The 12,818-nt window shown below is 66.1% G+C and overlaps 2 protein-coding genes across 2 annotated transcripts; both read left to right on the top strand.

Annotated features, from left to right (window-relative positions):
* Nucleotides 1-5,713: 5,713 nt before the first annotated feature.
* Nucleotides 5,714-10,796, top strand: PROB1 (proline rich basic protein 1). The gene has a single exon (XM_068205467.1). The coding sequence runs from the start codon at nt 5,773-5,775 to the stop codon at nt 10,393-10,395; it is 4,623 nt and encodes a 1,540-aa protein (XP_068061568.1). The 5' UTR covers nt 5,714-5,772; the 3' UTR covers nt 10,396-10,796.
* Nucleotides 10,797-11,344: 548 nt separating this feature from the next.
* MZB1 (marginal zone B and B1 cell specific protein) lies at nt 11,345-12,798 on the top strand. Its single transcript, XM_068205520.1, has 4 exons — nt 11,345-11,587; nt 11,860-11,966; nt 12,173-12,277; nt 12,353-12,798. The coding sequence occupies exons 1-4, from the start codon at nt 11,396-11,398 to the stop codon at nt 12,525-12,527; spliced, it is 579 nt and encodes a 192-aa protein (XP_068061621.1). The 5' UTR covers nt 11,345-11,395; the 3' UTR covers nt 12,528-12,798.
* The last annotated feature ends 20 nt before the right edge of the window (nt 12,799-12,818 follow it).

The raw sequence follows: 12,818 nt of genomic DNA, 5'->3' as shown, positions 1-12,818 counted from the left end.
CTGGTGTTACTCCAGTTGAGCACCGTGACCCCCCCGAGGCAGTCTGGTGTGTGCCCTGCATGGAATGAGCTGCTCTTCCAGGGAATTCCTGTCCGGGGTGGGGGCTCAGAGCAGCACTGCTCCCCTCTGACCCTGGGAATGGGAGTCACTGACACCTGAGCAAGGCTCTGCTGTTGCCATGTGCCTGAAACTCGAGTCACACAGGATGCACAGGTGGCCTTGGCTGAAACCTAAGGAGTAAATGCTCAAAAGCTTGGGAAATGGCAGGATTAAACCTGCCTTTGAAGCTCAGACTGTCCATGTGCTGGGCACTGGTGCAGTGGTGTAGGAGTCCCACTGGACGGAACTGGGAATGTTGGTGCCACAGCGTGTCCCCTCCATGTCCCTGTCCCATCCATACAGCCCTGGGAGGTTTGGCAGGAAAGGAAGCTGGGGAAAAAACCCTTTTCTGGGATCTGCATGAGGATGAGGGGTTGGTTTGAGGCCTGGTGCTTCTGCACACGAGCCCTAAACATCCCAGCTAGGAGGAGGACATGCCAGGGGCAGCAACAGTGCTGTGGTCAGATGTCATAAAAAGGAAAAAAAACTGACACAGTGACTCTCTAAATTGCATTTTTATGCCCCATTTGTAGGAAGCTTCATAGGAATGTGGGGGAGTTGAGTAGAATTTTTGGGACACCTGGAACAGGAAAGCACCGGTGAAAAGGGCATTTTGAGGTGGTTGGTGTGGAACATTCTTAGTGCCAGGGTTTAAGGGCAGGGATGGATGATGATTCCAGGTTGGTGGCTGGCACAGTAGGCAGCCTTAATTCTGATATTTCCCACTTTTGAGCACATGAGTGTACAAAAAGTGAAAATAATGTTGTTTTTTATATATTAAATAGCTTGTAGAATATATTAGAAATCTATTTAAGTGGTTGGACTTCGTTCCAGGGTTGGGATCTTCATTCCTGTAGAGGGATGCAGGTAGGGGGACCAAATCCGGCGACTTCCTGGACTCACGGAGTCCTGCATAGAGCTTGAACTCCTCCACAGCGTTTTGCACTGAAACCAGATTGTACCTTTCATCCAAAGAGCTCGAGTACTTGATGGAGACCTCCTGTGGGAAGCACAATCAGCTAGGAAACGCAGGAGGGAGGTAAAAACATCCCCAAAAGCAATAAGTGTTTTGTTCCTGAGCAGGGTCAGGGTGCTGTCCTGGTGTGTGCTCTGAGGGAGGGCGTGTGGCTTGGCTCTTCTGCGGTGACAAACAGGACAAGCTGTGTTTGTTGGGTGCTCCTCAGGGAAAAGGACAATCCTCTCTGGAGCCCCTGATGTGGAAATGCATCGCTGTCCTTCTCCAGAGGGTACTTGGGGTTCTTTGTGGGGCTCTGACGGGAGGAGAGGGTGTTCCTGGGCGCACCAAGCACTTGCACATGGGTCTGTGTGTGTGTATATATCTATTTATTTTTAAATAAAGACGTGACATCGCTGTGCCTGTCCGTGCTGGTCCGAGCCTGACGCCGGGAGGGCTGTGGGGCACGGCGGGGACGGGCCCTGGGAGGAGGAGGCAGCTGCCATGTGCCGCGGGGTGCGGGATCGGGGCTGGGATGGGATGGGTGTGGGGCTGGGATCGGTGTGGGGCTCGGATCGGGGCTGGGATCGGTATGGGGCTCGGGATCGGGGATGGGATCGGGATCGGGGCTGGGATCGGTATGGGGCTCGGGATCGGGGATGGGATCGGTGTGGGGCTGGGATCGGTATGGGGCTGGGATCGGTATGGGGCTGGGATCGGTGTGGGGCTGGGATCGGTGTGGGGCTCGGATCAGGGCTCGGGATCGGTGTGGGGCTCGGGATCGGGGCTGGGATCGGTATGGGGCTGGGATCGGTGTGGGGCTCGGATCGGGGCTGGGATCGGTATGGGGCTGGGATCGGGATCGGTATGGGGATGGGATCGGTGTGGGGCTGGGATCGGGGCTGGGCTCGGGATCGGGGCTGGGATCGGGATCGGGATCGGGATCGGGGCTGGGATCGGGATCGGGATCGGGATCGGGATCGGGACTCAGCCCTCCCCCGTGTGTGAGGGGCCCGCGGGCCGGTGTGGGCGGGGCCTGCGTTCCCGCCTTCGCTGCAGGGGCGGGGTCTGCTCGGGCCCCGCCCCGCGGCCTGCACGTGACGGGGAGCCTGGCGGGAACGGGACGGGGATCGGGAACGGGACCGGGATCGGGAACGGGACCCGGGATTGGAAACGGGACCCGGGACCGGGATTGGAAACGGGACCCGGGATTGGAAACGGGACCGGGATCGGGAACGGGACCGGGATTGGAAACGGGACCGGGATCGGGAACGGGACCCGGGATTGGAAACGGGACCCGGGATTGGAAACGGGACCGGGATCGGGAACGGGACCGGGATTGGAAACGGGACCGGGATCGGGAACGGGACCGGGATTGGAAACGGGACCCGGGATTGGAAACGGGACCGGGATCGGGAACGGGACCCGGGATTGGAAAAGGGACCGGGAGCGGGAACGGGACCCGGGATTGGAAAAGGGACCGGGAGCGGGAACGGGACCGGGATTGGAAACGGGACCGGGATTGGGAACGGGACCGGGATCGGGAACGGGACCCGGGATTGGAAAAGGGACCGGGAGCGGGAACGGGACCGGGAGCGGAAACGGGACCGGGATTGGGAACGGGACCGGGATCGGGAACGGGACCCGGGATCGGGAACGGGACCCGGGATTGGAAACGGGACCCGGGATTGGAAACGGGACCGGGAACGGGACCGGGATTGGAAACGGGACCCGGGATCGGGAACGGGACGGGGATCGGGAACGGGACGGGGATCGGGAACGGGACCGGGATTGGAAACGGGACCCGGGATTGGAAACGGGACCCGGGATCGGAAACGGGACCCGGGATCGGGAACGGGACCGGGATCGGGAACGGGACCCGGGATTGGAAACGGGACCCGGGACCGGGATTGGAAACGGGACCCGGGATTGGAAACGGGACTGGGATTGGAAACAGGACCCGGGATCGGGAACGGGACCCGGGATCGGGAACGGGACCCGAGATCGGGAACGGGACCGAGGGCTGGGAACGGGGCTTGGAACGAGATAGGTGCTGGGAACGGAACACGGAGCAGGGAGCGGAACAGGGGACGGGGCAGGAAGAGGGATCTGGGAACAGAACTGGGAATGGGGCAGGAGCAGGAAACAGGACAGGGACCTGCGAACGGAGATGGGAACGGGACAGGGGCTGGGAACGGGACCGAGGGCTGGGAACGGGACCGAGGGCTGGGAACGGGGCTTGGAACGGGACAGGGAGCTGGGAACGGGGCTTGGAACGGGACAGGGGCTGGGAGCGGGGCTTGGAACGGGACAGGGGCTGGGGCTGGGAGCGGGGCTGGCCCCGCACACGGCGCCGTGCGGCCGCCGGTCGCCCCTGCCCCGCCGTGGCCCGGCCCGGCCCCGCTCTCTGGCCCGTGGCTCCGGGGCTCACAGCCCTGGCACCCACCCGGCATCGCCCCCGGGACGCCCTGGCACGGGGATGGCACACAGCACCCTGGGGTGTGCCAGTGCCTGAGCTCCCAGGGGCTGCCCCGTCCCGGATGCCCAATCCCTCCTGAACCCGAGGCGGCTCTGAAAGCCCCTGCCAAGCTGGGCCGGTGTTTCCTGCTCCTCCGGAGCAGCAAAAAGTAGCTCCAGCGTGGGAGAGGCACATCCTGCTCTCAGCAGCCACCAGCAGCCTTCCTCCTCCTCCTCCTCACCGCCCGTGCCAGCCTTGCCGGCACTGAGGTGAGCACGCACCGAGCTGGCACAAAATGCAGGTTAATAAGCAAATGCAGTGGTGAGGCTGCAGGCAGTATCACGCTGGCTTAAACATAAATCAGTGTTTAATTAGCAAGTCTGGCTCATCCGGGGTCCACCCGCTGTTCTGTAACGCGTTAGTGCCCCACAGGCACAGCCCAACCTGCTCTGGGTGCTGGGAGCTGCTGGTTGGGTTTCATGTGGCAGGAGGAGCCCAGGGGTCTCTCCATGGCCTCCACAGCGAGGGCCAAACCCGGAGCAGCAGGAGGAGGTGACGGTGCTGCAGCGTGGCTTGGCGTGGTGGCAGCCCGGGGCTGCAGCCAGGGCAGTGGCAGCAATGCCCGGCCAGTTCTGCTGCTCCCACAGCACCCCCAGAGGGGCTGTTCACAGCATCCTTGGGATCCCAGAATCACACACTGGTGTGGGTTGGAAAGAACCCCAAAGGCCACTCCTGCCATGGCAGGGACACCTTCCACCATCCCAGGCTGCTCCAAGCCCTGTCCAGCCTGGCCTTGGGCACTGCCAGGGATCCAGGGGCAGCCACAGCTGCTCTGGGCACCCTGTGCCAGGGCCTGCCCACCCTCCCAGGGAAGAATCTTCCCAAAATCCCACCTAACTCTGCCCTGCATTAGTATGAAGCCATTCCCTGTGTCCTGTCCCTCCATCCCTTGTCCCCAGTCCTTCTCCAGCTCTCCTGGAGCCCCTTTAGGCCCTGGCAGGGGCTCTGAGCTCTCCCCTGGAGCCTTCTCCTCTCCAGGTGGGCACCCCCAGCTCTCCCGGTCTTTCCCCTGCCTCACTCCAACACTCGTGCTCCGCACAGTCCTTGCTGCTGCTGCTGCTGCTCTGACCCAGGTCACCCCGGTCCTGCTAAAACCACAGTGGTCACAGTGACAACAGCTGTGACAAGTGACACGGCACCACCGGAGGCTGCGAGGGTGGCAGGAGAGAGCACCGGACACCCGGCTGCGGTGTCCATCCGCTGTCCATCCGCTTCCCGGCACCCAGTGGGAGTGCTGTGGGAGGTGGCATGGCCCCTGGAGCTCTGTGGAGAAGCAGGGCCAGGGATGGCAACTCCAGCACTGTCCTGGCAGTCTGTGCCTGTGCCTGACCATGGGGAAAGGGATTTGGAGGATTGAAATCCCACAGACACACTCCTTCTTGCACAAGGCCACCACACCAGTGAGCACTGCCGCAGGTCCCCTGCAATCCCTGTGGGCACAAATGCCACCTGCAAGCCCAGCCCAGCTCAGCAGTGAAGGGTTAAGTGCCAGCCCAGCTCTGCGGGAAGCTTTCCTCTCCTCCTTGCCAAGGTTTAAATTTAGTCCCTGCATGAACCCAGAGAACGTGGGCATCGGGTTGCTCTGGGATTGGCAGTGCTGGGGAGCACCTGCTGCTGCTGTTTCATAGCAAAAATTCCCCCAAAAGCTGGGACTGGGCTGCAGCAGCGCTTGGGGTGGGCAAGCTGCAGAGACCCTCGCGCCATCCCACCACTGGCTTGGGGTGTCCCCAAAAAAGACACATGGATGCAGTCCTTTGGTCAGCTCCTGTGAATGCCAGGGGTGCTCCATGCCCGGGTTTGATCCCAAGCCTTCAGTTTGCTCCTGGCCGCTTGGATTGGCTCTGGGGGAGCTCCTGCTTGGGGTAGGGTGTATTTAAGGGAAAGCCCAGCATGGACACACCATTGCTGTGGCGAGGTGGGCAGTGCACCAGGAAAAGAGCCGTGGTGAGGAAGGAGCTGCAGCTCGAGATCCTGCCGTGCCCTCAGCACCGGGGATGGGACACCCCCGGAGGGGCCTGCAGGTCTCCCCCGCTCCCGGGCAGCCCAGGCCGTTCCATGGGGTCACACAGGCGGGAGCTGTATGGGATGTCCTGGGACCTGTCCTGCGCTTTGGGGAGAGCAGGGCGGGATGAGGGGCAGGGATGAGCCGGCGGCCCCCCGGCAGGTCCCCGAGGCTGGGGGCGGCGGTGGCATCCCTGCAATGCGCTTGGCATCGGCTGCCCCGGCTGGCGCTGCCCGAGTCCATGTGATCCGGGGCTTGCCCTGTGCCGCCGCCGGCTCCAGCCGCCGGGACGGCGAGGGAGCCAGAAGGTCGAGCCAGCGGCCCCGGCAGAGCGGCCCCAGCCCCGAGCAGGGTTCCCCGGCACCAGCTGAAGCCCCCGGGCTCCTCCCTGCCACCATGCCCCGCGGGAAGAGGGACCCGGTCCTGCTGTCCCCCGCCGAGCTGCCCGGCCCCGGGGGCGAGGGTCCCCGCGCGGCTGGGGACGGCCGGCGCTCCGCGGAGGAGGAGGAGGAGGACGGACACCTCCCGGGGCTGCCCCGCGACGACCTCACCAAGAGCATGTCGAGCTCCTCCGTGTCCTCCTACCACTCCGCCCTGTGCTCGGACGGCACGGAGACCTTCAAGGACTGCCTGGAGTTCCTGGACGAGGAGGGATCGCCCGGCCGGGCTGCCCCGGGCCGCTGGGCTCCGGCGGGGGCCCCCGGCGTGCCCCCGCCGCCCGGCCCCCTCGCCCGCCCGCAGCGGGCTCAGCTGTCCAGCGCGGCTAAGAATAGCCCAGCGCCGGGCCAGGGGGGCAGGATGGGTCCCCTCGGTGGGGACCGGCAGCCTGTGCCGGCCGCGGCCGCCGGCGGGGAGCCGGCCGTGCCCCGGCAGCCCGCGGCGATGCTCGCCGGGGCTCCCAGCGACTCGGACGAGGTGGACGGCGAGGTGCAGGCGCTGACGGCCAGGGCTTTCCGCAGCCTCTCGGGGCTCCCCGGAGCTCGCCTCGACATGTGCAGCTCCCACACCTCCTCCAGCCTCTCCAACTCGCTGTCGGAGGACGGCGGGCGGCCGCGGCGGTGGCCGGCGGGCGCCGGGGACCCCCGGGGCGCGGCGACAGCTCTGCATGGCAGGGTGGGCTGGCCTTTCCCCGCCGGCGTGGACGGTGAGCTGCTGGGCAAGGAGCAGTTCGAGTGCGTGGACGTGGAGCTGGAAAGCGGCGAGGCCAGGAAGGGACACGGCAAGAAGAGGACGGTGCCCAAACGGCAGATCCTGCTGAAGAGGAAGGAGAGGAAGGAGACGGGCTTTGGCCCCAGGGGGGATGGCCCAGCGCCCCAGCCCCCTGCCAGGAAGGAGCCCCCCAGCAAGGGCAGAGCCGTCGGCGAGGACTTCAGGCTCAACTACCAGCAGTTCATGAAGGCGGCGTCCCTGGAGGCCGGCACCGACAGGACCAGGGCGGCCTCGTGCCTGGTGAAAAACGTCCTGGCCAAGAAGATGCAGTACGAGCAGCGCATCAAGATGGAGCAGAAGGGGCTGCGGGGCAGCTCGACCTCCTCTGGGCCGTCCTCCGCCGGCACCGACCTGCTGGGGGATGGTCTGGAGGGCAAGTCCAGCTCGCTGTCCCGCTCGGACTGCAGCTTCTCGGCCGAGGACCTGCGGAGCGGCGGGATGCCGGTGGCCGCGGGGAGCACCGCCACCACCATCCATCCCACCAAGGGCGTGGTGCTCAGCGAGGCGACGAGGGAGACTGTCTGCAACCTGAGGAAGACGTTCAACGAGCTCAACCAGCGGATGAAGTACCAGGAGGTGCTGGAGGGCCGCTGGCTGCCCGCGGCCGCGGAGGAGCACACGTCGGAGAGGATCTGCTACCAGCGAGCCCGCGCCTTGTTCGAAGCCCAGCCCGGGGTGGGGAAGGTGCTGGATGTCGCCCCCCGGTTTGCGAGGGCGCCGAGGCCGTGGCCCAGCTTGAAGGAGCGAGCCATCGGCCCCATCCATTCCCAAAGCCTCCCCTTCAAGGCCGAGAAACGGGCGCTCCCCGCCACCCCGCCGCGCCGCCCCTTCGCATCCTCCCGGGCGCAGGAGGCGAGGACGCTGCCGCAGAGCCAGCCAGAGAAGCCACCAGCAGTGCCCCGCCGGCCGCCCAGCCCCGGCACCATCCCGGCACGCCGGGGGTCCCCGCCAGCCGCGCCCCCCAAGCCAGAGGAGAAGGGGAAGGGGCGCGTCCCGCAGCCCCGGGACGTGCGCAAGCTGGTGAAGAGCAGCTACAGCCTCAAGTTCGGGACTGCCGGCGCCTCCCGCGGCACCGTGGCACCGGCGAGCAGCGGGGAGCCGCCGCCAGCCACCCCTCTGGTCATCCACTGCACCTCGGTCCGCCGGGAGCCGGCGCCGGAGCCGGCGGGTGAGGAGGTGCTGGCAGCCCCCGGCCGAGAGCCAGCCCCGGCGTGTGCCGAGGGGCCCGCAAAGCCCCCCGGAGGCCAGCCCGCAAAGCCCCCCCACAGCTCCCCCATCAACATCACGAGGGTCCAGGCCACGCGGAGGGGCGCGGCCCCCACGGAGGAGCCGCTGGCATCGCCCCCGCGCCGGGAGCGGAGCGAGCTCAGGCTGCCACCACGGGCCCCGGCGGCCGAGCGGGTGCCACACGTGGAGACCCATCTGCACGTCCTGGTGGGCCGGCCGGGTCCCGCGGCCGGGGAGAGCTCCCCGGCTCAGGGCAGCGCGGTGCTGCGGGCAGAGAAGACCGTTCTGCTGCCGCCGCCACCGACGAGTCCCGCGGAGGAGAAGGAGGTGCGCGGCCGTGGCAGCGGCAGAGCGCTCCCCGCTGCCGAGGGGCCGGAGCCGCTGGGGCGGCGGCCCAGCAGCGGTGACAGCCGGGACCCCCGAGCCGGAGCTCCGGGCGGCAGCAGCGCCCGGCCGCGGCCTGCGGAGCCGGCGGCGAGGAGCGCGGCAGAGCCCGGTGCCAGCGAGCAGAGGCAGCAGCAGCCCGGCGGTCGGCGGGTGTCGGTGGGCAGCGGGGCCTCTGCCGGTGGCACCGGCCCCGCCGCCCCGCTCCGAGCCGGGGACAGCAGCGAAGGCCTCTCCGGGCGGCTGCCGGAGCAGAGGGGGACCTGGGAGCACTCGCCGCAGTGGCCGGCGGCTACCGAGCCTTACCCGCCTGCTACACCGGCAGACAACTCCAACTACTTGGCAATCCCCGAGAGAGTCCCCAAATCCACGCTGATGCCAAAACTGTCCTCGGTCCCCAACCCAGGCAGTGCATCCTTTGGGACCCCCTTTGTCCCCAGCTCGGCCAGCGCCTCTTTTGGGGCTCCCTCAGCCCCCAACCCAGCCAGTGCCTCTTTTGGTCTGGTCACCAACGTGACCAGCTCATCCTTTGGCTTCCCATCAGCCTCCAGCCTGGCCAGCACATCATTTGGGACCCCCTTAGTTTCCAACTCCAACAAGTCTTTTGGGGCCCCTCTGGTCCCCAGCCTGTGCAGCACATCCTTTGGGAACCCCTTGGTCCCAAATCCATCCAGCGTGTCCTTTGGGAACCCCTTGGTCCCAAATCCATCCAGCGTGTCCTTTGGGAACCCCTTGGTCCCAAATCCATCCAGCGTGTCCTTTGGGAACCCCTTGGTCCCAAATCCATCCAGCGTGTCCTTTGGGAACCCCTTGGTCCCAAATCCATCCAGCGTGTCCTTTGGGAACCCCTTGGTCCCAAATCCATCCAGCGTGTCCTTTGGGAACCCCTTGGTCCCAAATCCATCCAGCGTGTCCTTTGGGAACCCCTTGGTCCCCAATCCATCCAGTATATCTTTTGGCTCCCCTTTAGTTGCCAATCCATCCAGTGCATCTTTTGGGTCCCCTTTGGTCCCCAATCCATCCAGTGCATCCTTTGGGTCCCCTTTGGTCCCCAATCCATCCAGTGCATCCTTTGGGTCCCCTTTGGTCCCCAATCCATCCAGTGCATCCTTTGGGTCCCCTTTGGTCCCCAATCCATCCAGTGCATCCTTTGGGAACTCCTTGATCCCCAACCCTGGCAGCTCATCCTTTGGGTCCCCCTTGGTCAGCAACCCACTTCCCACTTCCCTTGGGCATCCATCAGTCTCCAACATGGCCAGCTCTTTCTTTGGATCCCCTTTTGTCCCCAACCCAGCCAGCGCTCCACTGGGAACCGGTGCCTATCCCTTTCCTGGTGGGGAAATGCCCTGGAGCAAGCCCAGCCCTGACCCCCCCCTGCCCCGACCCCTCGAGGGCTCGGCTGCTGTGGGGCCCTCAGCCCAGCCCCACCTGGAGGATGCTCCTCATTTCCTCAGGGGGACCGATGGTCCCTCGCAGAGTGGGAGGAGCAGGCAAAGCCCCCCCAAGCCCTTCTCCGCCGCCGTGCCCGCCCAGCGGAGGATGCTCGTGGATCCCAGCAGCGGGAAGTGCTACTACATGGAGCCGCCGCGGCAGCCCCAGATGAAAACGCTCTACGACCCCGAGACCGGGCAGTACCTGGAGGTGCTGGTCCCACCGGTGGCATCACACACCGGGCTCTACCAGGCACCTTTCAACCCGCTGGTCATGGCCCCGGGGGTCTATGGCCCACCCTACGCACCTTACAGCGGCTTCCCGGGGCTCCCGGCACCGCCGCCCTCCGCCCCCTCTCCGCCGCACCCCTCGCTGCCGGCCGCCGACGACCCCGGGACCCCCGGCTCCGCTCCCAAGGGCGAGGGGCCGTCCCCTGCCGGGGGTGCTGACTGCGGCTACCTGGAGAGCCTGTACTACATCCCCACGGGCATGCGGGCCAGCCCCGGCCCCGAGCAGCCCCCGGCCCGCGCCAGCCCTGCCGCGCCCGAGGGCTCGCTGCTGCGGATGTGACGGGATGGACCCGCGGGGATGTCCCCTCCCTTGGCCCGGCTTAGCCCGAAGTCAGCATCACCCCTAGCACGGGAGAGCCTCCCTGGCCACGGCTGGGCTGGCAAAGCGCCGAGGGGTAGCGGGCACTGGTTGGACTTCACTGGCTTCTCATGGAAACGGGGTCAAAAAGGGTATTTTCTGGTGTGACCACCTGGCAGCCCTAGGGGGACATGGAGTGTGGGCCCCGGCCAGCAAAGGGAACACAGAGGCCCTGCTTCCCTCTGTCCTGCCTGTCCCATCCCAAGGATGACCCAGGCTGGTTCGCACAGGGGGTGATGGCCTGGCCACTCCCAGACATGGCTGCAGCACAGACACCCCAAAATAGTAATAAAAATGCTGAAACAGCTTTGAATCTGCTTATTCGTCCTGTGTTTGTGTGGTCTGTAAAGGGAGACGAGGGGCTGAGGCACTTGGAACCTGCAGTCCTTCTGTCTGTCTTGGAGTGTCCACCAGAGAAATCCCAGTCCCGAGGAGCAGGAGGGGACTCTGCAGCCATCAGTGCACTTCAAACCCCAGCCCTCAGCGCCAAACCACAACCATGAGCCCCAACCACAACCATGAGCCTCAAACCCCAGTCCTTAACCCCAAATCCCAGCTCTGAACTCCAAATCCTCACCCAGCCCCAGCCCCTGTAGGTCCACACCATCTCGGGAAGCACTGAGGTTGAGGAGAAGGGATCAGGCTGAGTTACAGGATTGAGTTACAGCAAAAACCTCCTGGAGAGGGGGCACTCGGTCGGGGACACCCCATGCACAGCCCCCTTCCTGCCGCGACGCCCGGGTCGGACGAGCTGCCCCAGCCGGATGCAGGTGTGTGCTGGCCGCGCCTCAGCGCCGCTCGCCAGTCCCAGGGGGTTTATAGCCCGCCCCGGGGTTTATAGCCCGCCCCGGGGGTTTATAGCCCGGCCGGGGGGTTTATAGCCGCCCCACGCCTCCGCCCCGCACTTTCGGAGCGCGGCAGGATGCGGGCGGCGCTGGCAGCGTGCCTGGTGCTGAGCCTGCTGGGGGGGACAGGGGCCGAGCACACGTGCGGGGACCCCCCCGCCGCCCCGTCCCGCTCCGTCCCCGCGCCCCAGCTCAGCCCCGAGGAGCGGCTTTCGCCCCACATGCCCGAATCCCTGCGCTGTGACGCCTGCCACGCCATCGCCTTCCAGGTGGGGACCGGGGACACGGCACCCCAAAAGCGGCAGTGGAGAGGCTTCTGCCTGGGGAGATGCTGCTGCTCCTCTGGGGCACGCCCCTGATGGATATTCCCCATCGGCACCTAAAAAAAGCCTTTGGGGGCTCCTCATGGACCCTCTGACCCAGATGTGCTTGCTCTGCCGGGGCCGCGAAGAAGGGGGTGCAGAGCCCAGCCCCGCTCGGGAGCAGGGTCACGCACAGGCTGCCACTCTCACTGCCCGGATTCTGCCTTTTTTCACCCCAGATTGAGGAGCAGCTGCTCAAGGCAGAAGGGAAGGTGGGCAAGAAGGCTCTGAAGGAGTCGGACTACATAGAGGTGCTGGAGAGGAGCTGCTCACAGGACTGGGAGAGGTGAGCAGGGTGTCCCTGGGATGGGGGTGTCCCTGCGATGGGGGTGTCTCCGGGGATCAGGGTGATCCCAGCTACAGGCGAATCCCCAGGGGTCAGAATGCCCCCAAGAAGGGTGGTGCCCGAGGGAAAAGAGTGCCCCGGGGGCGTCCCCAGGGACAGCGGTGTCCCCGGCGACCATTTTGCCTCCAATCCCCCTCTCCCCTCAGTTACGGGGTGCTGGAGCTGGACGGCGAGAAGCGGCTGTCGGGGCCGGGGCTGCGGACGCAGGAGCCCCTGAGCGTGCTGGTGTCGGGGGGACCGTGGCCGGGCAGGTGAGCCGGGGTTTGGCGGTGCAGGGGCCGGGCACCGTCCCCTCGCCGCCAGGTGACCACCGCGGCTCCTCGCAGGCTCTCCAAGCTGTGCCACGGCTACGTGGGCGAGCGGGGCGAGGCGCACATCTACGGCGCGCACCGGCGGGGCCCGGCCGCGCTGCGGCAGCTGCTGTGCCACGGGGACAAGGGACCCTGTGCCGGCCGCAAGGAGCGCCCGGACCCCCGCAAGGCGCTGCAGAACGAGCTGTAGCCCGGCGTGGTTAATGCTTAATGCCCCGGTGACCTTCGGAGCCGACTTCGTCCCCAGCGGGAGCCGACACGTGCCGGGAGGTGGGCGCCTTCCCGGTGTCGCCTGTCACCGATGTCGCCGCTGTCGCTCGACGCCCGGCTCGGCCGTGCCAGCAGCAGCGCGGACTCCGTCCGGGCGAGCTGGGAATTACTCTGTAACCCGCGGGCTCTAATGTTTCACCTCGGCGCTGCTTCGGGCGGGTGCAGCCCCAATTAAAGGAGTTAATGGCTGATCCGTGCCGGGGCTGCGCTC

This window comes from Anomalospiza imberbis, chromosome 15 (genome assembly GCF_031753505.1).
Source record: "Anomalospiza imberbis isolate Cuckoo-Finch-1a 21T00152 chromosome 15, ASM3175350v1, whole genome shotgun sequence".
Lineage (NCBI taxonomy): Eukaryota > Metazoa > Chordata > Aves > Passeriformes > Viduidae > Anomalospiza > Anomalospiza imberbis.
This window is presented reverse-complemented; position numbering and strand designations above follow the sequence as displayed.